The sequence below is a fragment of the Mus caroli genome, unplaced genomic scaffold (genome assembly GCF_978045245.1).
Source record: "Mus caroli unplaced genomic scaffold, Mus_caroli_1 scaffold_6, whole genome shotgun sequence".
Lineage (NCBI taxonomy): Eukaryota > Metazoa > Chordata > Mammalia > Rodentia > Muridae > Mus > Mus caroli.
The window spans coordinates 112369597-112396248 of record NW_028227261.1 but is presented as its reverse complement, the minus strand read 5'-3'; the positions used below and the strand labels follow the sequence as shown (position 1 = coordinate 112396248).

The 26652-nt window shown below is 45.2% G+C and overlaps 1 protein-coding gene and 1 long non-coding RNA gene across 4 annotated transcripts in view; one reads left to right on the top strand and one right to left on the bottom strand.

Moving 5' to 3' along the window:
- LOC147004364 (uncharacterized) overlaps positions 1-13387 on the top strand; it is a 39813-nt gene extending 26426 nt beyond the window's left edge. The window contains exon 5 of one of the 2 annotated variants that reach the window (XR_015047431.1): positions 13326-13387. This is a non-coding gene — a long non-coding RNA (uncharacterized LOC147004364). Of the gene's footprint in view, positions 1-11630; positions 12210-13325 lie in introns of those variants that run through there. The other variant, XR_015047432.1, reaches the window with a different exon arrangement.
- A 4049-nt stretch (positions 13388-17436) lies between these two features.
- LOC147004363 (C-C motif chemokine 21a-like) lies at positions 17437-24332 on the bottom strand. Of its 2 annotated transcripts, XM_085839390.1 has the most exons (6): positions 24274-24332; positions 24006-24177; position 23789; positions 18219-18339; positions 17942-18124; positions 17437-17859 (listed from the first exon to the last, which is right to left on the bottom strand). In XM_085839390.1, the coding sequence occupies exons 1-6, from the start codon at positions 24330-24332 to the stop codon at positions 17829-17831; spliced, it is 567 nt and encodes a 188-aa protein (XP_085695516.1). In that variant the 3' UTR covers positions 17437-17828. The 2 variants fall into 2 exon arrangements, with proteins under 2 accessions (XP_085695516.1, XP_085695517.1); XM_085839391.1 differs by lacking the exons at position 23789; positions 24006-24177; positions 24274-24332 and adding an exon at positions 18428-18494.
- Positions 24333-26652: the final 2320 nt, after the last annotated feature.

Here is a 26652-nt window from a genome sequence, read left to right as displayed (position 1 = left end):
CCACTTGTTTACCATGAAATCTGTTCTTCAAGTTCTTGAGAAAAAGGATTTAGAAGCTTTGGTGGCTATTTCTTGCCAGGGACTCTAGTCTCTGGAATTATGCTCAACCTAGGTGAGAAAGCCTTTATCATATGAAAAGAACCTCTGCCTTTTCCATTTCTGTCATTTGCCTAAGTACTTAATAAGCTCCCATTTTGTTAAGTTCTAATATTGCGTCCGTCACTCGGCCATCCTGGAATTCCCTGCAGTACACTCAGGTGTCAGTTTTGCCTGAGTGGAAGCCCCTGTGGGGAAGGGAACTTTCCGCTCCACAAGGGGCTGTGTTGAGCTGTGGTCTCCTGTTGCCCCTGGCAACACCACCTATGGCCTCTCAATTGAAGACAGCATCTTTCCAATAGCCGTAGGGCTCAGTCCTCAAAAATTGCTATGAGGTTCATCTAGATGCCCATCACAGGCACCAGTTGTGGCTTGTGCCTCTGACCAATAGTCTACATATGCAGTAGTTCCCATGACCCTTTTGTCAGTTTGCAGCTGCAAGACCTACCCAGCACTGCAGCCAACAGCCTGGGGTAGGAAGAGCTCCCATATATGGAAATTAGAGGTTGTGCAAGCTCTGAGTTGTGAGTGGAGAGTGGGAAATATTTGACTTTCCTAGATCCTTACAGTGTGCCACCCATTTTCTGTCAGAATCTCCAGGGATACTATAAGCTTTACCAGAAGAGACTGCAGAAAGTAGGTCCTCAAAGTGGATCCCAATCCTGGGATTGGTTGCTTTTATATATGAGTACACAGATAATCTCTCTGCGTGGAGAGAGAGGACCCAGGACATCAGGAGGTTGCACAATTGTCATAGTCACTCAGAACATCACTAGTGACACACAGGATGGGACTTGACACCAGGATCTCAGTTGGACACTTTCCCTTCTACCTGGTCTGCGTACTCTCTCTTGAAGTCCCAGGAGACACAGACAGAGAATAGCGGATAGGCAGAGGTTATTACCAAGTAGAGTATAGGCTCAATGGGGAGAGCAGACTGTGGCCAAAGACACTGTTGCTCCTATCTATGTTCTAGGCAGATCTTACACTATTTTCTAAGGTCTCTGTAATAAACTAGCTTTCCTAAGGGCCTTGGCCCTATCTGCATGACTGAAAGACCTGCTTGGTTCTTTATCAGAAAGCCTCTTGCCATCTTAAAAGGTTTAGGGTTTCTAGAGCCTGGTTTGGATATTTTTCCACTGGCAATCTTTTAATCAGCTCAGGAGGTCACATCTTGTCCTAGGGCCAGAGCTATGACTTTGTCTAGTTCTTCTCAATGACACCTAAAGTCCTGCTATCTCGGTCCTTGGTTTCATGGACTATAAAGAAAGAAGCAGACTGAATGGGGCTGTAGAGATGGCTTCCTAGTCAAGAGTGCATGCTGCCGTTGCAGAAGACCTGGTTTTGTTTCCCTGTAAACACACAGGGAGGCTCACAACCATCAGTAACCTAAGCTCCAGAGTAACTGATGCCCTCTTCTGGCCTCTGAAGCACACACAAACACACACACACACACACACACACACACACACACAAACAAGCGGGGGGAGGGGGCAAGCAAAACAAGCAAAAACCAAAAACCAAGCCTGACAAAATCCAAACAAATAAAGTCAAACCAAACAGCTCTTTGCCCCAGGGCCCTGGTAGGAAACTTGGACTGTAGTTCCCCAGTGACAATGTGACCTAAGGGTGTTGTCTATATTACAGCACCACCCCTAAATGGATGTGCTCACGACATGCACATGTGAGAGAACAGGCCTTAGATGTTTTGGAAGTCAAGGAGGAAAGCACAGGAAGGTAGCTTAGCCTTTAATTTGTTAGGTTTGCTTTTTTTCTTTGATCTCAAGCTTCATGGAGACATTCTCTAGGGTTGAAAAAATAGGGGAAGTGAATGGTCTTCGTTTTCAGGTGGGCCTCTAAGATATACCGGCACCGGAAGGAACTGGCTGCCTCCAGCTGCAGGAGCGGCCTTCGGGATGATGAAGAGGTGAAGTCCTTTCAATGCGTAGAATTTTCAGGCAGCACATTTAATGTCTACTTTGTCTAGCAGAGAAGGTCCAGAGTTTGAAGCTATGCTAGTTTATGCACAGTGGCTGGCTGCCCTCACCTCTGTAAAAGGTGCAGCCATACGTCCCTTCTTACTAAGCCTTTTTGAGTTTGCCTTTGCCTCTTGCCAAGGCCCTAGTCACACAACAGTATAGTGCAAAGCTCATGCGACTTTCAATTATTTCGTTACCCTCTGCCTTGAGTGCCTGTTGGGAATGATCCCAAGAATCAGCAGGAAAGAGTGCAATAATGAGGAAACAGTGTATCGGGAGGGCATCTGTGTCACATCTGCATCACACTCATTAGTGAGTATGGATTGAGTCCTCCTCTATGCCCGGCTGTCCCCAACACTGGGGGACAGTAGCTAACAAAGCAGAAACTTCCTGTTGTTGCAGAGTTTCTATTTCAGTGAAGGAGACAGACAATAAGCAAACAACAAAATCTACAGTCAGATGGCAACAACTGCCACAAAGAAAAATAGAGAAGTCAAGAGTGGGTAACAGGAGGGATGGCCCAGCAGTTAAGAGCACTTGCTGTTCTCCCAGAGGACCAGAAGTCTGGGCCCAACACATGCATCAGGTGGCTTACAACTGCCTATAACTCCAGCTCCGGGGGCTCTGACTCCGTCTTCTGGCTTCCCTAGGTAACTTCACATGCATGCACATACACATATGCAGACATTCAAATAAAACTTTAAATTATTTTTAAAAAGAAGGCAAGAGGCAAGATGTGGTGACACATGCTTTTAATCCCAGCACTTTAATCCCAGTAGGAAGAGCCAAGGGTACCTAGTTCCTGGGCAGCCAGGGCTACCATGGTGAGACCTCATTCCCCATCCCCTCAAAGGCAAAAGTGGTAGGGGTACAAGGTGTGTGTTATTTTAAATCAGGCAGTCAGAGGAGTCTTTAGTGATATAAAAACAGAGAGTTGACACAAAGGAAGAGAAAAAGAAGAGAGAGAGAGAGAGAGAGAGAGAGAGAGAGAGAGAGAGAGAGAGAGGAAGAAAGAGAGGAAGAAAGAAAGAGCCACACAGAGACCTGAGAGAAATATTCTTGTTAGAAAACAACAGATTCGACAAGCCTCTTCCGGTCAGAAAAGCACCGGGGCAACTGGGGCTCAGGGTCAGCTGACACTCGCCAGCTACCCACAACACCTGCCACAGGATCTTAAGACTTCTGGTGAGTGGAGCACAGCTTCTGCTCCAATCCAATTGCGCGCGGGACCTGAGACTGCATTAGTTCGGGAAGCAGAAACCGGCCTGAGTAGGGCCACAGGCCTCATCCGGCCGGATCAGCGCAGGGGTAGCTGGAGCGCAGGGTTGCCTGACACACGCCAGCTACCCACGACCCCCGCCGCAGGATTTAGAGACGGCTGGTGAGTGGAACACAGCTTCTGCTCCAATCTTTAAACAGTGACAACGATAACAACTAACCCCAGAGATTACCAGATGGCGAAAGGTAAACGTAATAATCTTACTAACAGAAACCAAGACCACTCACCATCATCAGAACCCAGCACCCCCACTTCGCCCAGTCCAGGGCACCCCAACACACCGGAAAAGCTAGACACGGATCTAAAAGCATATCTCCTGATGATGGTAGAGGACTTCAAGAAGGACTTTAATAACACACTTAAAGAAATACAGGAGAACACTGCTAAACAGGCAGAAGACACTAAAGAGGAAGCAGAAAAATCCCTTAAAGAATTGCAGGAGAACACTGCTAAAGAGTTACAAATCCTTAAAGAAAAACAGGATAACATAATCAAACAGGTAGAAGTCCTTACAGAAAAACAGGAAAACACATCCAAACAGATGATGGAAATGAACAAAACCATACTAGACCTAAAAAGGGAAGTAGACACAATAAAGAAAACCCAAAATGAGGCAACACTGGAGATAGAAACCCTAGGAAAGAAATCTGGAACCATAGATACGAGCATCAGCAACAGAATACAAGAGATGGAAGAGAGAATCTCAGGTGCAGAAGATTCCATAGAGAACATCGGCACAACAATCAAGGAAAATGTAAAATGCAAAAAGATCCTAACTCAAAACATCCAAGAAATACAGGACACAATGAGAAGACCAAACCTACGGATAATAGGAGTGGATGAGAATGAAGATTTTCAACTCAAAGGACCAGCAAACATCTTCAACAAAATTATAGAAGAAAACTTCCCAAATCTAAAGAAAGAGATGCCCATGAACATACAAGAAGCCTACAGAACTCCAAATAGACTGGACCAGAAAAGAAATACCTCCCGACACATAATAATCAGAACAACAAATGCTCTAAATAAAGATAGAATACTAAAAGCAGTAAGAGAAAAAGGCCAAGTAACATATAAAGGCAAGCCTATCAGAATTACACCAGATTTTTCACCAGAGACTATGAAAGCCAGAAGATCCTGGATGGATGTTATACAGACACTAAAAGAACACAAATTCCAGCCCAGGCTACTATACCCAGCCAAACTCTCAATTAACATAGATGGAGAAACCAAAGTATTCCACGACAAAACCAAATTCACACATTATCTCTCCACGAATCCAGCCCTTCAAAGGATAATAACAGAAAAAAACCAATACAAGGACAGGAACCACGCCCTAGAAACAACAAGAAGGTATTTTGTCCCTCAACAAACCTAAAAGAAGACAGCCACAAGAACAAAATGCCAACTTTAACAACAAAAATAACAGGAAACAACAATTACTTTTCCTTAATATCTCTTAATATCAATGGACTCAACTCCCCGATAAAAAGACATAGACTAACAAACTGGCTACACAAACAGGACCCAACATTTTGCTGCTTACAGGAAACTCATCTCAGAGAAAAGGATAGACACTACCTCAGAATGAAAGGCTGGAAAACAATTTTCCAAGCAAATGGCATGAAGAAACAAGCTGGAGTAGCCATTCTAATATCTGATAAGATTGACTTCCAACCCAAAGTCATTAAAAAAGACAGGAAGGGACACTTCATACTCATCAAAGGTAAAATCCTCCAAGAGGAACTATCAATCCTGAATATCTATGCTCCAAATACAAAGGCAGCCACATTCATTAAAGAAACTTTAGTAAATCTCAAAGCACACATTGCACCTCATACAATAATAGTGGGAGACTTCAACACACCACTTTCACCAATGGACAGATCATGGAAACAGAAACTAAACAGGGACACAGAGAAACTAAGAGAAATTATGAATCAAATGGATCTGGCAGATATCTACAGAACATTCTATCCTAAAACAAAAGGATATACCTTCTTCTCAGCACCTCATGGTACCTTCTCCAAAATTGACCACATAATTGGTTACAAAACAGGCCTCAACAGATACAAAAATATTGAAATTGTCCCATGCATCCTATCAGATCACCATGGACTAAGGCTGATCTTCAATAACAAAATAAATAATAGAAAGCCAACCTTCACGTGGAAACTGAACAACACTCTTCTCAATGATACCTTGGTCAAGGAAGGAATAAAGAAAGAAATTAAGGACTTTTTAGAGTTCAATGAAAATGAAGCCACAACATACCCAAACTTATGGGACGCAATGAAAGCATTTCTAAGAGGAAAACTCATAGCTCTGAGTGCCTCCAAAAGGAAACTAGAGAGAGCACACATTAGCAGCTTGACAACACACCTAAAAGCACTAGAACAAAAGGAAGCAAATTCACCCAAGAGGAGTAGACGGCAGGAAATAATCAAACTCAGGGGCGAAATCAACCAAGTGGAAACAAGAAAAACTATTTAAAGAATCAACCAATCAAGGAGCTGGTTCTTTGAGAAAATCAACAAGATAGATAAACCCTTAGCCAGACTCACTAGAGGGCACAGGGAAAGCATCCTAATTAACAAAATCAGAAATGAAAAAGGAGACATAACAACAGATCCTGAAGACATCCAAAACACCATCAGATCCTTCTACCAAAGGCTATACTCAACAAAACTGGAGAACCTGGATGAAATGGAGAAGTTCCTAGACAGATACCAGGTACCAAAGTTGAATCAAGATCAGGTTAATGATCTAAACAGCCCTATATCCCCCAAAGAAATAGAAGCAGTCATTAATAGTCTCCCAACTAAAAAAAGCCCAGGACCAGATGGGTTTAATGCAGAGTTCTATCAGACCTTCAAAGAAGATCTAATCCCAGTTCTTCAAAAACTATTCCACAAAATAGAAACAGAAGGTACTCTACCCAACTCATTCTATGAAGCCACAATTACTCTGATACCTAAACCACAAAAAGACCCAACAAAGATAGAAAACTTCAGACCAATATCCCTTATGAATATTGATGCAATAATCCTCAATAAAGTTCTTGCTAACCGAATCCAAGAACACATCAAAACAATCATCCATCCTGACCAAGTAGGTTTCATCCCAGGGATGCAGGGATGGTTCAATATACGGAAATCCATCAACGTAATCCAGTATATAAACAAACTCAAAGACAAAAACCACATGGTCATCTCGTTAGATGCGGAAAAAGCATTTGACAAGATCCAACACCCATTCATGATAAAAGTCTTGGAAAGATCAGGAATTCAAGGCCCATACCTAAACATGATAAAAGCAATCTACAGCAAACCAGTAGCCAACATCAAAGTAAATGGTCAGAAGCTTGAAGCAATCCCTCTAAAATCAGGGACTAGACAAGGCTGTCCACTTTCTCCATACCTATTCAACATTGTACTTGAAGTCCTAGCCAGAGCAATTCGACAACAAAAGGAGATCAAAGGGATACAAATTGGAAAAGATGAAGTCAAAATATCACTTTTTGCAGATGATATGATAGTATATATAAGTGACCCTAAAAATTCCACCAGAGAACTCCTAAGCCTGATAAACAGCTTCGGTGAAGTAGCTGGATATAAAATTAACTCAAACAAATCAATGGCCTTTCTCTACACAAAGAATAAACAGGCTGAGAAAGAAATTAGGGAAACAACACCTTTCTCAATAGTCACAAATAATATAAAATATCTTGGCATGACTCTAACTAAGGAAGTGAAAGATCTGTATAATAAAAATTTCAAGTCTCTGAAGAAAGAAATTATAGAAGATCTCAGAAGATGGAAAGATCTCCCATGCTCATGGATTGGCAGGATCAACATTGTAAAAATGGCTATCTTGCCAAAAGCAATCTACAGATTCAATGCAATCCCCATCAAAATTCCAAATCAATTCTTCAACGAATTAGAAAGTGCAATCTGCAAATTCATCTGGAATAACAAAAAACCTAGGATAGCAAAAACTCTTCTCAAGGATAAAAGAACCTGTGGTGGAATCACCATGCCGGACCTAAAGCTCTACTACAGAGGAATTGTGATAAAAACTGCATGGTACTGGTATAGTGACAGACAAATAGACCAATGGAATAGAATTGAAGACCCAGAAATGAACCCACACACCTATGGTCACTTGATCTTCGACAAGGGAGCTAAAAACATCCAGTGGAAGAAAGACAGCATTTTCAACAAATGGTGCTGGCACAACTGGTTGTTAACATGTAGAAGAATGCGAATCGATCCATTCCTATCTCCTTGTACTAAGGTCAAGTCTAAGTGGATCAAGGAACTTCACATAAAACCAGAGACACTGAAACTTATAGAGGAGAAAGTGGGGAAAAGCCTTGAAGATATGGGCACAGGGGAAAAATTCCTGAATAGAACAGTAATGGCTTGTGCTGTAAGATCGAGAATTGACAAGTGGGACCTCATGAAACTACAAAGCTTCTGCAAGGCTAAAGACACCATCAATAAGACAAAAAAACCACCAACAGATTGGGAAAGGATCTTCACCTATCCTAAATCAGATAAGGGACTAATATCCAATATATATAAAGAACTCAAGAAGGTGGACTCCAGAAAGTCAAATAACCCCATTAAAAAATGGGGCTCAGAACTGAACAAAGAATTCTCACCTGAGGAATACCGAATGGCAGAGAAACACCTGAAAAAATGTTCAACATCCTTAATCATCAGGGAAATGCAAATCAAAACAACCCTGAGATTCCACCTCACACCAGTCAGAACGGCTAAGATCAAAAATTCAGGTGACAGCAGATGCTGGCGAGGATGTGGAGAAAGAGGAACACTCCGCCATTGTTGGTGGGATTGCAAGCTTGTACAACCACTCTGGAAATCAGTCTGGCGGTTCCTCAGAAAATTGGACATAGTACTACCGGAGGATCCAGCAATACCTCTCCTGGGCATATATCCAGAAGATGTCCCAACCGGTAAAAAGGACACATGCTCCACTATGTTCATAGCAGCCCTATTTATAATAGCCAGAAGCTGGAAAGAACCCAGATGTCCCTCAATAGAGGAATGGATACAGAAATTATGGTACATTTACACAATGGAGTACTACTCAGCTATTAAAAAGAATGAATTTATGAAATTCCTAGCCAAATGGATGGACCTGGAGGGCATCATCTTGAGTGAAGTAACACAATCACAAAAGAACTCACACAATATGTATTCATTGATAAGTGGATATTAGCCCAAAACTTAGGATACCCAAGATATAAGATACAATTTGATAAACGCATGAAACTCAAGAAGAATGAAGACCAAAGTGTGGACACTGTGCACCTTCTTAGAATTGGGAACAAAACACCCAGGGAAGGAGTTACAGAGACAAAGTTCGTAGCTGTGATGAAAGGATGGACCATTTAGAGACTGCTGTATCCAGGGATCGGTCCCATAATCAGCTTCTAAACGCTGACACCATTGCATACACTAGCAAGATTTTGCTGAAAGGACCCAAATATAGCTGTCTCTTGTGAGACGATGCCGGGGCCTAGCAAACACAGGAGTGGATGTTCACAGTCAGCTATTGGATGTATCACAGGGCTCCCAATGGAGAAGCTAGAGAAAGTACCCAAGGAGCTAAAGGGATCTGCAACCCTATTGTTGGAACAACATGATGTACTAACCAGAACCCCGGAGCTCTTGTCTCTAGCTGCATATGTATCGAAAGATGGCCTAGTCGGCCATCAATGGAAAGAGAGGCCCATTGGACTTGCAAACTTTATATGCCCCAATATAGGGGAATGCCAGGGCCAAAAGAATGGGAATGGGTGGGTAGGGAAGTGGGGGGCGCTATGGGGGACTTTTGGGATAGCATTGGAAATGTAATTGAGGAAAATATGTAATAAAAATATTAAAAATAAAAAAAAATAAAGTTTATATGATATATTAAAAAAAAAAGAAAACAACAGATTCGAAGGCCAAGAAGCAAGAATGTGAGGAACAGCCTAGAGTCCAAAAGAGCAGAGCATAGGACACAGACAATAAGAAATGACAGTGCACGTCTGTCAGCCACTGTAGGTGTCTACTTCACTGAGTGTCTTGAGCCCTTATCCGGACGAGCAGAACGCTGACATATCTGACTTAATGTTTAAAAGATTCCATATAGCTGTTAAATGTAGACTAAACCAAAGGAGTGTGGAGCAAGGAGTTGTGGATGAAGGCTATTGCAGTAATTCAGAGGACACAGGCAGTGTTTGGAGCTACTGAGACGTGTTCAGATCTGGAAAGATTGTAGAGCCAGTGGACTGGGGCTCAGTAGAGGATGTGAGAGAAAGCAGAGGCAAGAAGAAGTCAGTGGATGGGACAGTTATGGAGATATGGAGGGCTGGAAGAAAGTGGGTTTGTGGGGGGCCAGGAGCTCAGTTCTGATTGGTTGCATTGAAGCTGCACCCTGGATACATAAATGGGAATGTTAAGTAGGTAGCTGGCATGCCTGGAGTTCAGGGGAAAGATGCTATCTGAAGATACATATTTGGAAGCGTACGGGTGGTATTTAAGGCCTGAAGACAATGAGATCACTAAGAGAGGGAGCGTAGGTAGAAGAGGTCCTAAGTTCCAAGTCTTGAGCCTTGCCAGCATTAGAAGACCAGGTGTGGGGGAAGCTCGTGAGATGATGCAGCTGGGAAAGTGCTTGCTGTACCCGCACAAAGACATATGTTTGCACACCCTGCTCCCACGCAAAAGCCAGGTACGGTGCCGTAGGCCCAGCACTGGGAAGGCAGAGACAGGTGAATCCTCTTGTGCTTGCTAGCTAGTCAGCCTAGCCTAGTCAGTAAATTGCAGGGTTAGTGGGAGATCCTGTTTTAGAAAATAAGATGGTAGCTTAATGGTTATGAACGTTTGCTGCTGATATAGAGGACTGGAGTTCAGTTCTCAGCACTCACATTAGTTGGATCACAACTGTCTGTAACTCCAGATCTGGGGTACCTGACAGCCTCTTCTAGCTTCCCCGAGTCCTTACACACTCTGTCTCTGTTTCTCTGTCTCTCTGTCTCTCTTACACACACACACACACACACACACACACAATTGGCTTCTGGCTTCCACACACACATATACAAGTGACACACACCCACATACACATGTGCAAATGCCCACATACAATTAGAGAGGTAAAGAGGAATCAGGGAAGGAGGGGGCGAGTAGGGGTGAGAAGAAACTGACCACTGTTGTCAGAGAGGGAAAGGACACAGGCACTGTGAGTGACAGTTCATATTGACTGGATGTGGAATCTACTTTGAGATAAGCCTCTGTGTATACCTATGAGAGGTTTTCTTGGTCAGACCTATTGAACCGAAAAGACCCACTCTACCTGTGGGCAGGATGGCGTCTTCTGTCGGTGGGCCAGATCTGAAGAGGACCACTTGCCTATGTGACACACTGCTGGGTTATCTGTCTTATTGCTGCCATATTTCCCTGTGGCCAAATAACTCAGCTTCTTCAGGCGTCCTCCAGTATGGCGGCTCTCTAGGAATCCCCCGCCCCTCATTGCCAGCCAGAGGCTGCAGAAGCACCCAACCTGGTCCACTGAGCAGCCGGCTGGTTTTCAGTCTCCCCAGTGTGAAGACAGTATTGGTGGCCTCCCCCGATGATCTTATGCAAACCGATCTAAAGATTCTTCTTCTAACATATTAGCTGCTTTCAGTCATCCACACCCAGCCATTGGTTTAGATTTCACTTAGAGTAAGGGCGTGGGTGGGGCGGGGTGGGGGGTTGGGGTGGAGGTCGGCAGATCAGGTAGGTTTGAAATGTTTCCGATTCTCTGCGTGGAGCCTGTGGACTGCCACCTCACTCAGTTCAGACTCGGCTAAGCCAAGTTGCCTTTGTAAGGCATCCTGGTTCAGGATGAGTCCTGGGAAAGTTGTCCCAGGTTAGGATTCCTCAGCGGGGGTTAGCTCAGCTTGGCTTCCTACTCACCAAGGAACCTGCTTTGTCTTCATGCATCCTAGTCTGACCAAATCCTTGTACCAGAACAGGGAGAATTGAAAGAGGGGCCCTTTGCATTTGGGATAAGGAACTCTCCACTCATACTTGAGTCTGGGAAGTCAATAATGTTTGTCGTGGAACTAGGGATGCAAGGGAGTGTACGGGAGAGGACGCAGGCTGGATGTTTGAATGAGTGCATGTCCTGGAGTTGTGACACTGTGTGCTCTTAGGTTTTCTTGGGGTGGTTTAAGTTGGCTGATGTAAACAACGTCTCTACTCTCCGGCCTGCAGGGGGCGCGCCGAGCCTGGAGAGGATGGCTTTAGACTTCTGGGTCCAGGCGGATTAGCCCTGAGGCTGCGCAGGCATTAGCATCTGGAATCACCAAGTCTCCAAAGTCATCTGTCGCCTCCCAGCTCCTCGCAAGGGCTCACTGAACGCCGAGGACTGGAAGAGGGTGAAGCAGGGGGTGGGGCTCGCATGCGTGGACTCCTGTCCCGAAAGTCCTAGTGCCAGATCCCTCATCCAGGCCTTTGAGTCTACGGGTACTCAACTAGGAGAGAGCTTGGCGGTGAATAGAAGGCATTTGCCTCCATGGTACCCATCCAAACACCCTGATGTTCCCGAATCCATGGCACCAAATTTTGACGACACGAAATAACTAATATTTGACTTAAAGGCTGAAGGAAGTTCACATCACTTCTAGCGTCCTCAATTACTTAGCAGCCGAACCCACTCTAAGCAAAAGTCTCTTTATTCCCTAGAGGCTTCTCGAGAGACGAAATGCTGTTCTGTGCCTGATGAAAGGCTTGAAACTGACGAGCGGAAAAGAAATTTGTTCTGTTCTTAAATGGGGACAAATAAATGATAAATATCTTTTCTAACACGATACACAATTAATAAAAACAAATCCGTTTCACAAAGATGAAGCATGCAAGCCAGGGCTGTTTCTTTAGTTGACATAGGACCGCGGCGATGCTGCTGCCCCCTGGTGGCGGAGCCAGTGGCGCGTCCCTCCTCTCGCCAATGGCAGGGAGTGTCAAGATAGAAACAGATAGCTCTGTATGATTTTGAACCATACGGAGGTTCAAAAGAGGTATGTCTGCTTAGTCTCTTAGTATTGAATTGATTTATGTTATTGCGCTATTATCACAACCAATGTATCTAAAGCAAAAATTAACAGCACCAACAGAGTTCCGGGGTGTTCCAGTTTGCCACTAGATCCTAGTAACAAAGCTGGGTACCTCATGTGTATCTGTGACCCCAGCTCTAAGGGAGAGGGAGGCAGGAAATTGTTGGGGGTGGCTTCCAGCCTGGCCAAGAAAACATGCGCGCCAGGTACAGGGAGAAACCTTACCTCAAAGAAACAAGTGGAGATTGATTAAAAAAACAAAACCAAAAATGGACACTTGATGTCCCGTTTCTTCCCTCACTGAGGCTCATGCACCTGTTGTGTACACACACACACACACAGGCACTCACTCAAATTAATTTAAAAAATAAAAAAAGCATTAGACGTCTTCTTCAGCTAAGTATGGTGACTCATGCCTATTATCCTAACGAACACCCAGAAGACTGTAACAGTGGGGTGGTAGGGAGCTTACGGCCAGCTTAGACTTCGTGCTGAGTTTAAGCCCGGTCTGTGCTACATAGGCAAACCTTGGCTAAAATTAACAGCAACAAATGGGCCTGCAGGACGGACCATTAGGGAAAGGGTTTTACTGTCAACCGTGGTGACCTGGGTTTGACACCTGCAACCTCTGTAGCAGAGAGAACTTTCTGTCCTTCACATCCATGTCATGGTATCCATATTCAAGTGCATGTGTGTGCACATGCACACACACACACACACACAATGTATAAATAAACCAACAAATAAGGTAGTTTAATACTTCAGAGCTAAAAGGAAAACACAAGATTCCAGAGATGTTCTCATGGAATTCTGTAAAGTTTAGAGCAAAATTTAGCAATTGTTTTCCCTTTTACAGTTTCTGTTGCCCATTAGCACAGTGTTCAGTGAAGTACATACAGTGGTTGCGTACAGGAAGAAGCCATGAGAAATTCTTCAGACTTATAATTTCCGTTCATTGTTGGTGAGTAGGTCTTTGCTGAAGTGTTTCCTTTTCTAACCAGCTGTTTAGTGTTACCCGTAAAAATAACTTTTATTCTCTTGGATAATAACTGTCCTCTCTGAGGCTTACTGCCTCCATCTGCTAGCCTAGCCTTAGCCCTGGAAGTGTCTAGCCTCTGTACAATCTAATCTAGACCTAAATGGTTTCAGCCTCTGAGACTTACTGCTGAGTAAGCTCACCCTTTCCTAGTTCTTTCTGAACTCTAACTGGCTGGTTCAACTCAGCTGTTCTGGCTCAAACTCCTCTCCAAGCTGGCTGACTCAGTCTGGCTTCTCTCTCAGCCTCTCTTGAATTGCTCTGCTTGGCCTCAAACTAACTCTAGCAATCTGTTCTAATCTTCCCTCTCTTTCTCATCTCTGGTTCATTTCTATCTTTACCTGTGTCTAGCCTGTTCTCTCTCTACACCCTCTCTCTGTACAACCATCCCAGTAAAACTGCCTCTTCACCCCTCTCTGTGCTGTTCTACTCTCTCTCTCTCAACTCTACTGCATGGTCTCCACGAATATGCTCTTTCTGGACTGTCTGTCTCTCCCTTAAGTAGCTTCCCTTTCCTCTTTCTTCTCCTGAAAGTTGGTGTATCCTGTTCTGTCAGATCTTTCTCTGATTCATCACTTTGTCTGCCACTCAATTAGACAACACTTTCAAACATGGCTGCTTCCTTCTACAAACTAACATTACCTTCATTGTTTGTAACTAAAGGTGTGTACTAAGAGTGTGTCTGTATTCCAGCCAGAGGGATGAAAGGCGTATGCTAAGGGCTGAGCCACACCACAACTAGAAACAGGTTCAAATATTCTGTAACACTTATCTTTTTTTTTTTTTTTTTTTGGTTTTTCGAGACAGGGCTTCTCTTTATAGCCCTGGCTGTCCTGGAACTCACTTTGTAGACCAGTCTGGCCTCGAACTTGGAAATCCGCCTGCCTCTGCCTCCTGAGTGCTGGTATTAAAGGCATGTGCCACTACTGCCTAGTGAAGATTTATTTTTTAATGCATGCATGTGTGTGTGTGTGTGTGTGTGTGTGTGTGTCTGTGTGACTGTGTGAGTTATGCCTCACATGTGCCACCCATGGAGGCTGGAAGAGGGCTGGAAGAAGCTCACAACTGCCTGTAACTTCAGCTCAGGGGATCTAGTGCCCTCTTTTGGCCTCTGTATGCGTGTACACAAATGCACACACTAAATTGAATAAAAATTTTAAATCTTTTTAAAATGAGTACACACACACTGCAGCTGTCTTCAGACATACCATAAGAGGGCATCAGATCCCATTACAGATGGTTGTGAGCCACCATGTGGTTGTTGGGAATTGAACTCAGGACCTCTGGAAGAACAGTCAGTGCTCTTAACCTCTAAGCCATCTCGCCAGCCCCCCAAATTTAAATCTTAAGTAAAAGAAAAACAAAAAGCCAGAAGTGGGGCCTGAAAGTATTTCACTAGAGCCCTTGGCCAGCATGTCTGAGGTCCTAGTTCAATCCCCAAAAGAGCTTAAAGAGAAGTCAAGAAAAGGGGAAAACTGAGCAACAGAGGAGGGCTAAGAAGTGTGCACATGTCACTCTGTGTTCCTCAGTGAACGGACGTCTGCACAATTCTGGTAATATAAATGGAGCATGGTGTGATACAGGAACTGTGGGCATTGCATGCAGAAGGCGGCGTGGCAGGGGAAGTGGTGAGAGAGCTAAATCCTCACTTTTTATAGCAAGAGGTCTTCTATTGATGGCACTCAGCACGCTCAGTAGTTACAGGGATTTGCACATCTGCAGCAGAGCTCAGAAGAAATATCTTAGGGGTTAAAGGTCAGGGTGGGGGTGCTGCTGCATAGAACAAGATTCTGGCACTTTCTTGCAAGAAAAAACAAACCATTAAACATTCTTTTTAAAGCCATGAATATGTTTGTGTGATTGAAGAAATATTTTATGAGAATAAGGAAGAACCGGACAAATTTGTTAAAGAAATGGACAAGTGGTCCCTCATTCACTGAAGACAAAAAGAAAAAGAGAAAAGGATTGCATGTTAACTGAGAGCAGGGCTTGAGGCAAGCGCCAGTCACATAGCCACAGTGAGACGTTTAGTGAACTTTTCTCCTTTGCTACTGGTTATTAAGTCCGGGGCCTCTCACATTCTAAACACACATTCTACAACTCAGCTTTATCCTCAGCCACATTTTTTACCTAAAAGAATTCTTTTCAAAAGTTGGGCAGTGTTTCCTAGGCTAACCCTGAACTTCTCTTGCAGCCAGGCAGGCTGTTACTGTGTCATCCTCCTGTCTCAGTCTCCCAAGTAGCTGGGATTACAGTCCTGGACCAGCAGGCCTGGCTAGGCATTGCTTCTGCCTGATTTTCCTCTCATTTTAGAGCAGACTTGAGTTTGGGCAGGGCTGGGAATAGAGGGTTCTAGCTATGAAAGACTCCTTTGCCTTTTGTAAATGTCTGACTCTAAAGTAACAATGGGGAAGAGGGAGTGTGACCTGGAGGGCCAGGAGAGGGAGGGAGGGAGGGGCTTCTCCAGTCTGTGGAGGTGACTGTCCTGCAGATCCAGCTGTGGACACTGGGCTGTAATGCCTGGCAGCGAGGGAAGTGACAGGCAGATGGCTCCAAGGGTGTGGGGAGGCACTCAGGTCAAAGTTCAGTGGCTCTAGTGTCAGAATTCCCACATCTCAAATTTGGCATGCATCTGAAGAGGCGCAACCTGTGGGGATCCCAGGGGTCAGAGTTTTTTTTTGGCTGCATCCCAAGATAGCATGGCTGTGGGGGTCAACATGGGCAGGTAGAAGGTCTCACCTGGGGTCCAGTGTTCTCAGAACTGCACAGCCTTTGAGAGAGGGATTCCCTTATGAGTGAGAATCTGATGGCAAGTTTTTTTGCTAGCATTCTGGTATAGCGGCTTGGAGGAGGAACCACAGTAATTAAAAAGACACTTTATAATGTACAGCATCTTATAATGTGCTGTGCACATCTCAGTGTGTAGGCTAAGACCACCCCTGATTGACCAAAGACTAGGGTCACTTGTCTTCACCAGCCCATGAGGAGGGAGGGGCACGTGCAGATGCCTTGGTGATTTTGTAAGTGGTAAATGCTGCGGCCAGCTTGGGCTCTGTGCAAACTGCTACAGCCACCGCTGGTTCCCTAGGTCCCTGCCTTTCTCGTCCATCCCCCAGGATCTGTCCCCTGCTTTCCCACATAGTCATGGTTCCTCAGTGGTTTTCTTTACCCCTGCCTGGGGATAGGCAGGTCTCCTCTCTAAGAAGAGGTAGAGGGGAGCCTGGCTGGAGCCCTCTTGAAGGAAAGATGGATTTATGTGTGAATCTTGAGCTTTCAAAGACCTGTCCTGAGAGACTTGGTCCTTGGCTTCAAGAAACTAGAAGAGAGGGTTGAGGGGATGATTAGGGATTCGAGCACTTGCTATGAAATCAAAAGAACCCGGGTTTGAACCCCCAAACACTCATGTAAAAGCCAAGCCTGGCTGCATGTTCCTGTAACCCTAGGATTGCAGGGTGGCAATGGGTGGACCCTAGCAGGTTACCCGGCTTATCGAGCTGTGTTTCAAAGTAGGGAAGTGGAGCTATAGGGGAAGACACCTGATGTCCTCCTCTGGCCTCGTCATGTCCCCCACAAGTGTGAATATAGAACCCACATGCACACAATACACATACACACAAATGAACACACACACATGCACACACACACACACACACATGCACACACACATACACACACATGCACACAAACAGAAACACATACACACATGCACACAAACACACATACATACACATATACACATGCACACATATATACACACACATACACAAACATGCACATACACACATGCACACATACACTCATAAACGCACACACACAGACACAAACATGCACACATGCACTCATAAACACACACACAGAGACACACACACACATAAACACACATACAGACACACACATATATACACACAACCAGGAATTGAGGAATTCGGCCTGAGGCTGGATCACCTTTTTATTCAGTTAGGTATGAATCATAGGTGCAAGGACAAGGGGAGGGCGCCATGGAGAGCAGGTTCAGGTCTTGGGACCTGAGTGACCGCCTAGAGGGGACAGTCCTGCTGTCTCCTTCCTCATTCCCTGGGAAACACTCTTTCTTCTGACTCTCTAGGTCTACCCCAGGGAAGGCAGCTCCGCCAGGTAAGAAAGGGATGGCCATGCAGATGTGATGGTTGAAGCAGGGCAAGGGTGTGACGGAGGCCAGCATGAGGTGGCTGCTCTGGGCTCCTGAGTCTGTTTTCTAGCTCCCTCTTTGCCTGTGAGTTGGACTGTGAATCACCCAGCTTGAAGTTCGTGGGGTATCTCCTGGGCTCCAGGCGGGTTACTGGGCTATCCTCTTGAGGTCTGTGTCTGTTCAGTTCTGGCAGGGCAGAAAAGAAGTGTGAGAGGCAGGTGGAGGGAGGCTCCTCTTTGTTCCCCTTCCATCCCTTCAGCAGCCTCACCTCTTGCAGCCCTTGGAGCCCTTTCCTTTCTTTCCAGACTTAGAGGTTCCCCGGTTCGTCCTGCAGCTGGGGCGTTGTTTCCCTGGGACTGGAGGCTGGTCCAGGCGGCGCATCAGGTTCTGCACCCAGCCTTCCTCAGGGTTTGCACATAGCTCAGGCTTAGAGTGCTTCCGGGGTGAGAACCTGAGGGTTGGAGGGCAGCAAGCGTTCTTAGTCTGGCCCATCACACCTTCCCAACCCAACCACCAGCCTGTACCCACCCGATCAGCGCACTCACAGGATTGCCGGGATGGGACAGCCTAAACTTGGTTCTTGCTTCCTATAGCCTCGAACAATACTGTAGGGAATTTTCTTCTGGCTGTACTTAAGGCAGCAGTCCTGAGCCCCTCCATCACTGCCTTCAAGGTAGGTGCACAGACCCAGCTGCGGCTTATAAGGTGTCTCTATGGCCCCCTTCCCCAGCTAAAGCCTCTCCCTCCTTGGTACCTTGGGTCCAGGGGATGCAGAGAGCCAGGACCAGGCTAAGGAGGCTCAGAGTCATCATCTGAGCCATGACTGTGGTTGAGTTGAGGATGAGACCAGAGCTGTAGGTGAGATGGACAGCCGCATGTTGGGGTCTGTGTGTGTGGGCTGCGACTGGCTTGCTGCCTATTTATGCAGTCTGAGACTTTCGCTTCCCTCGCTCCCCCTCCTTTTCCTGTGAGTTGGATCAGATGGCATTAGTGTGAGCATACGGTCAGCTCCTAGCTGTTCAGCTCCTCATCTCTCCCTGGTCCTTCCAGCCACTGTCCCCAAAGCACGATTGCTTCCTCCCTGCCCTTCAAGCCCCACACATCTCCTCTCCTTTCGGCAAGTAATAATCTATCTAATGACTAGGAGTTCTTTATAGATCCCTGACAATAGGCCTTATTTTAGACATATGATATACAAATGCATCCTCTCATTCTATATAGGCTTCCTGATAGTAGCGCACAAAATTTAAAAGTTTTGTGAAACCCAACTCCCCCCGTCTCCCCCTGCTAGCTGTGATGTTATTAACACAACATCACATTGAACCGATCATTAACAGATCCAAGTCCATGAAACATTCCTCTGCTTTTTAAAACAATGTGTATTTCTGTGTGGCTGTGGGTAGAAGTGGTAGGTGAGGGTGCAGGGAACTGGACTCAGGTCCTCTAAGAGCAACACCCTTCCATCAGTGCTGAGCCATCTTTCTGCCCCTCCCTTATGTTTTATTTATTATTATTTCTTTTAGCTTTTGGGAGTATACTATAATTACACAACTGTCCCCTTTCCATCCCTCCCTAGGGATTCTACTAGATATTGTACTGAATCTGAGGACCACTTACGTTGTTATCACTGTCTTTGTAAAATTAGAATTCAATCCATGAATAAGGGATAGCTTTTTACTCATTCAGGCCTCCTTTAATTAGAATGCTTTGTATTTTTCACAGTATAAGTCTTAAGCCTACTGGATTAAATTTATCTGTAAGTATTCTGTTTGGTGCTGTTATAAATGTAATTGTGTTCTTTATTTCCTTTTGGAATTTTGTTGTTGTTGTTGTTATTGTTGTTACTTTTTTGAGACACAATGTCACATGTAGCCTTGGCTGTTCTGGGATTCATAGACCAGGTTGGCCTTGAACTCACAGAGATCTACCTGCCTCTGCCTCTGAGTGGTGGAATTATTAATTGCTAATAGTTCTCTCTCTCTCTCTCTCTCTCTCTCTCTCTCTCTCTCTCTCTCTTCCCCTCCCTCTCTCCACTATAGCTTGCACTGTTGGGTTGACGTGAGCATCTTGTATGTTCCTGATCTGAAGAGAGCTCAGTCTTTCCTTATTGATGACAAGGTAGGATTCTCATCGTCCTTTATTATGTTGGGATGTTTCTTGCCATTTTCAGTTAATGGGCTATTATTTTCTCCTCCTGAAAGGGCACTGGATTCATTTTTTTTAATAATGTGGTAAGATCGTATGGGTTTCCCCTTCATGTTAATGTGGCCTTGTTTTAACCTGAGAGCAGACCCCACTTGGTCGTAGTACATAATACTTCACTGTGCTGCTGAGTTTGTTTTTTTAAAAATTATTTTGTGTTTTCATGTATAAGGGATGGGGGTTGGTCTGCTGTTTTCCTGTAGGCTCGTTTTCCAGCCTCAGGATCAGGTAACGCTGACCTCAGAGAATGTGTTAGGGAATGCCAGCTCTTCAGACTTTTGGAAACTTTGAGAACAATGGATGTTAAAACTGTTGTGATGTTGAAGAGAATTCCCACTGAAGCCATTAGACCTGGTATTTTATTAGTTTGGGTATTTTGCAATTGTTATTCCTTAATCAGTGTTCTTACGTGGTGCAAACCCACTCGGAAGGAAGGTGCATTTCTTCTGTAGCTGATTTTGGTAGTTTTTGTGATTTTGGAATTTATCCGTTTCACCTAGGTTGGAACAGAGTCATACATAGCACACCCTTTTTGTTTGTTTTTTGTTTTGAGACAGGGTTTCTCTGTGTAGCCCTGGCTATCCTAGAACTTGCTCTGTAGAGCAGGCTGGCTTTGAACTCAGAGATCCACTTCCCTCTGCCTCCCGAGTCTGGGATTAAAAGCAAGCACCACCACACCCAGTTTATTGGATCTTTTTTATTTATGTCAAATTATACTGATGTCCCTACTTTCACTTTTGACTTCAATGACTTGATCTTTTAAATTAAAAAAATGATTTTATTTCATGTGTGTGGATGTTCTTTCCTACATGTGTATATATATACATACATTTATATGTGTGTGTGTGTGTATACATATATATATATAGCTTCTGTGCACGTGTGCGCATGCACTTGGGGGCAGAAGAGGGCATCCGGTCCCTCAGAACTGCAGTTACAGATGGTTGTGAGCCACCATGTAGGTTTCGATAACTGAGGCTGGATCCTCTGGAAGAGAAGCCAGTGCTTTTAACCACTAAGCTGTCTCCCTTGACATTTTATATATATATATATTTATATATATATAATATTCAAAGCCAGCCTAGTCCAGGGCATCCAGGGTGACATTCAATGACCCTTTATCTTATTTTATATATGATATCTATCTATCTATCCATATATATATATATATATATATATATATATATATATATATACACACACACAAGATCCACCAACCTCTGCCTTCTAATGATTTTTATTTTTATCATCTTTTGATTCTTTATTTCTGCTTTCATCTGTATCATTTCCTTCTGTGTACTGATTTTTTTTTTTGTTTGCTCCTCTTCTTTTGTCCTCTTAAGAACCTTACAGTCTGTCCTGACAGCTGAGACAGACCTGAGTCCCATCCTCACCCCTGGGTGCTTGTCTTACCTGGCATCTCCTTGCAGAATTTGGGCTCAGCCTCTTTCTGTAGTGCAGACTGACCTTGAGCTCGGATGGTCCTGCCTCTGCCTCCTAAATAGTGCATCAAGGCTGTGAGGTGCTGCTTCTGCCTGTCCTCCACAGTTCCACACACTGCTTTCTAAACCTCCTCTTCTCACGGATGTACAGTTCCCAGATTTCCTTTACTTTTCTGCCCAGAGTTCCCTTCAGCCACCTGAAGGTTGTTAAGTAACAATAACATAACTTTTGGTAGTGTGCCGGATGTCTGGGTTTTCTCAGTAATGTTTCTCCTCTCAGTGTTTGTTTGTTTGTTGTTTTTCTGTTGAGTGAGCTATATTTTGAGTATTTGTAGCTTCTTGACGACTACTGGAAACTCAGACCATCTAGTGTGGGATCTTTGGACATCAGTTCTTATGCTTCTCAGAGGCTGATAACACTCTTAGCTTCAAACTTAGATGTAACCATCCTCTGTCTCCTGAGGGCTGAGGTTAAAGGAGTATGCCACTATGCCTGGCTGACGGCCCTTGTTGAGGACAGTGCCATCATCTACTTGTGACTTCCCCAAAGAGATTTTTCTAAGTGTGTTGTCTTTGCTGTACAGGGTGGTATTTGGGGTTCCTTCTGTGGGGGAAACGGGTACTGTTGGGATGGTTCACAGGGAAGAAGAACTGGTCACAAGGGCTGGGGAACTGAGGTTGCTAGCAGGCTGAGACACTATGCAGGGCAGGGAGCATCCTTGCTAGCAAGAAGGTGGTTTTCCTGGAAAATGGCTGGGGAAAAATAAGAGATAATATGTCCTGAATCAGAGGACATATACTTGTAATCCCAGCGCTCGGGTGGCAGAGGCAATTCGATCTCTGTGAGTTTGAGGCCGGCCTGGTCTACAAATGGAGTTCTATGACAGCCAGTGAGACATTGTCTCAAATAAAACAACACAAGATGTCTTAGATTTTTTTTTTTTAACCTAGATCTTGGCACTAGAAAAATTTAAATTTCCATCTATTTTTCTCCTCTGTGGAGGTGACACAGAAGGTAGTGAGTAGCTCTGGTTATTATCTTTTCTTTCTTCCTTCCTTTTCTTTTCTCTTCTCTTCTCTTCTCTTCTCTTCTCTTCTCTTCTCTTCTCTTCTCTTCTTTCTTTCTTTCTTTCTTTCTTTCTTTCTTTCTTTCTTTCTTTCTTTCTTTCTTCCTTTCTTCTCTCTTTCTCTTCCTTTTAAAACAGAGTCTCACAATGTAGGGTTGGCCTGGTCTGTAACTCATTACGTAGATCAGGCAGGCTGGCCTCAAACTCACAGAGATCCGCTTGTCTCTGCCTCCTGAGTGCTAGGACTAAAGGTGTGTACAGCCACGTTGGAGCTGTGTTTTATTTTTTGTGTGTATGGATCTGTGCGACGTGGGTGTTCTAGAGCTGGAGTCAGTTCTAGGCAGCGTAAGTCACCCCGAGCAGGGGCGGGGAAGTGAACCCCGTCCTCTAGGAGAGCTCTCCGTCGCCTCTCTGGTGGTAAGTTTTAATTGTCAACCTGAGTGGGTCTGGAATTAGGAGATAAATCTCTGGTCACACCTGTGAGGGGTATCTAGAATAAGGTTAGCCTCTGAGAATATCTAGGAAGGTTTTTGTTTTCTTTTAAAATTAACTAGTCTGTGTGTGTGTGTGTTTGTCTGTGTGTGTGTGTGTGTGTGTGTGTGTGTGTGTGTGTGTGTGTGTGTGAGAGAGAGAGAGAGAGAGAGAGAGAGAGAGAGAGAGAGAGAGTATGCATGCATGCATCTGAGCTTGCATGTGCCATAGCTCAATTATGGAGGTCGGAGGACAACTCTGGGGTGACAGTTCTTGCCTTCCATCTCACTGAGGCAAAGGTTTCTGTCTTTACCTCCATTTTTACTATGGGAATGCCGGGTCTACAGATGCATGCAGCTGCACCTGCCTTTTTCTCATGGGTTCTGGGCTTGACCTCAGGCTATCAGGCTTTCAAGACAAATGTTTTCACTCATCAAGCCATTTCTCCAGCCCTGGGGTTTTCCTGGCTACAGTGGGTAGACACCACAGAGCCAGGACTACCCACTTGAAGTGGGTAAGCACATCATAGACACAGGACTACCCACTTGATGTGGGTAGTTCCTTCCAGTAACTGTCCAGCTATAAGAAGGTCAGAGGGACAACATACTTTTGCATTTTGCCTGCTTGCCTTGAGTCTTGCTGGTGAGTTTATCTACTCTGTTGCTGCCACTGCCTTTCCTTGCTGATGTCAGAACCCTGATTCTTCTGGCTTCCAATCTTAAGACCAGTGGCTTTCAGGGACTCTGCTAGGCCATCAGTGCCAGTCTGGCATGCTAAGGTATTCAGCCTTGTGGACAGCAGCTGCCAGGCTCTTAGCTTCTCCAGTGTGAAGATCATCATTGTTGAGTAGCCTGGATGCTACTGTATAAGCCAGGCTAATAAATATCCTTTTGAGCATGTACCTGTTCCATCTGTTTGGCTCCCCTAGAGAACCCTAAAGCAGTAACTTGTCTCTGAGTTTTCTAAAAAAGGAAGATAGCAGGGCTTAGAGCTAGGTATGTAGATGACAGCCATCCTGAATTTGACTCTTTCCCAAACTGGCTGCACTAAGAATCCCCTGGAAAGCTTGTTAAAAATAAACGCATCTGCCATTATCCCAGATCAACTTAAATAGACTCTCAGAACAGAGCCAAGTAATCTGTATTTTTACCAGGTTGTCCAGGTAATTCCAAGAATTTGACGGGTGACGCTGAAAGAGCCACCTGGGCCGGTTCTGCTCCCATCCCACACTCCAGATGGGCAAAAAGCTCGTGGGAAGGAACAAAGGTGACCAGAGGAAATGATGTCCCAGTTGCCTCTCTGGAGGAAGGTTACTTTCCAGCCTAGCACAGGAAATAAAGGTGGGGGAGGGGGTATAAAGAGTGAAAAGGGGGCCGTGTGGATTTGACTTCTAAAATATCTAGGCGCTTCTCTCTCACCTAAGATCCTGCCTTGTCTTTATTTGTGGTTTCCCCTCAGGTCCCATCATTGCCCACATTCCTGGATCCTGAAAACTCTTCCTAGCACAGACCAGGAACCTCTCCTGCCAAACGTGAGCCTGTAGAGATAGAACAGCCTCAAAGAGATGATACATCCTGGGGTTGTGGGGTCAGGGGTCAGGTGGTCTTCCTGCTTGCTTCTGGGCTTAGAGTCCAAATGAAGGCCCTTGTGGGTAACTGAAGGTTTGATGGGGCTGGAAAACGTGGTAGGAAAAGCTAGGGAAGGAAACATCTGTCTTGAAAACAAAGAAGATGAATGGGACCTGCCCCTACTTGGTCTGTGACTAGAGACACTGAGATAGCCTGGGAAGAAGCAAGGCTGGCGGGAAGTTAGATGAGGACCGTATTGTTTCTGTTCTCAGGACTTCAGAGACCCACGCCCACCTAGTCTTCTGCCTTTACTGCCAGCTTCATCCTAGTCCACAGTCCCACCTGAACCCTAACACAAACACGGAGGTCTAGGGGATTACATCCTAGAACTGCTTTGGGTCCCTGAGCCAGACTGCATGTAAATAGTGCAGAAAGGACACAGAGACCAATGGGTGTCCGTCTGAGATTTGAGTGTCTGCTTAAGTATTCCAGTCCTTAGTGTGAAAGTCTTGACTCCTCAGGAAGCCTGGCTACTGTTTGACAGGCCCATGGAGGCTCAGAAGCAGAGGGTTTCTACACTGGTACCTGGGTGTAAGGAGTCCCCACTCCTTACAGAGAGCGTGACTGATGCTAACGCTAACAATGAGACAGACCAAGTCCCTAGAGCGAGCGAGAGAGGAGCCGTGTGCATTGCTACCTCTCTCAGCCTCACTTCTAGCAGGTCCACTACCTGTCTGGGGCTGGTACCTGGGGCCATTCTGGGGTAGACATCTTAGGTGTCACAAGAGTCTGGAAAGCCCCGTATTGGAATAGCCACATTCTCTTCAGCTCTGTGCCTGCCTGCTCCTGTCTCCTCGGGGCCTCCAGGGCAGCAGATGCTCCCTCTGAGTTTGGCAGACAAGAGCCAAGGGGAGGGTATGGTGGGAATTTCAGCCCAAGGGTTGAGCTAATCCTGGAAGAGGCTCTGGGGTATGCCAGGACCCATGGGTCTGCATATTCCACCAGGGTCAAAAGGCCTGGGTGCTTTGGTGCTCCTGGGTTCCCGGCAGAGCACTGAGTGAGCCATCCCAGGAATAAGGTACCTCATGGACAAAAGCCGATGGTGACTGTGCCAGCGAGAGCCACTGAGTCCCTGAAGCTGTGAAAGTCATATGCCCAGCTTAGAGGTGTATGTTACCCAGTGTGCAACTGTTCAGGGTTGGGTTTGGAATTAGATGGATGCCCAGAATGGTGTTGATCTGGGATCAGATTAGAATAGAAGGTTATGGCCAGCACAGGGAAGGATCCTGCTGTTAGTGTGGGGTTTTGAACTGGGTTGTGATTCTTGCTGTTAAAGGCTGGTATATGTTGGATTGGTCTTTTAAAGACAGAATGGAGTTGGGCACTGAATTTGGGTTTGAGGTTAGGATCAGCCAAGGAGTTTACATTGTATGTTGGAGGTTGGTTCTGAACTTCTAAGACAATTCAGGGAGGGATATATGGTTATGTGCAATTCTGCTCTGATATGGGGAGAGTCTGCTGGGCTGCTTTCTAGGTTCCCTGTGTGAGGCTGTAAGTCTCTCTAGAGCTATCCAAGTAGGGCGGGTGACCATCTAGGTCCAAGGGAGAAGGAGCACCAAAGCCTTCTGTGACAGGCTCATTTGGCCATTCAAGCACCTTGTTGGCATTTACCACACCACCCTTCTCTTTCTGGGAATGAGACTGGAGTTTGGTTAGGAGTATGGCTGTAAGGCTGGGCTTGTAGTGGGATTGCAGCTAACATTAAAGCTTGCCATAGAGCTATAAAAGGAACCATGCCTGTGCCAGGGCCCCCTTCTGGGGCACGTGGGACTTTGATGGTTCCCTAAGGGTGACCTGGATCAGGCATGTCTGCCTAGTTTGTTCTTCCCTTGTACCTGCTGTGTCAGACTGTAGGGGGTCAGTAGTCTGCAGGCATGGGACCCTGGGTAAACTGAGGCTTTTCATGGTGATGTGTGGTAGGTGGGATTCTAAAGAGGGTCGTGAACTCACACCTGACTTTGGTAGATCTTAAAAGAGAGTCTGTCCCTGAGAACAGTTCCTGGCATGCACCTATCTTTGCCATCATTAACTACTGAACATTCTCAAGTATTGGGGTCACTGGTGTTCTGAATTTTTCCCTATAGAACTCAAGAGCAAATCAAAAACCTTCATATGTGAGGCTAGTGCTCTGCCACTGGGCAAGACCCTCCTTTTGTGGATATTTAAGAC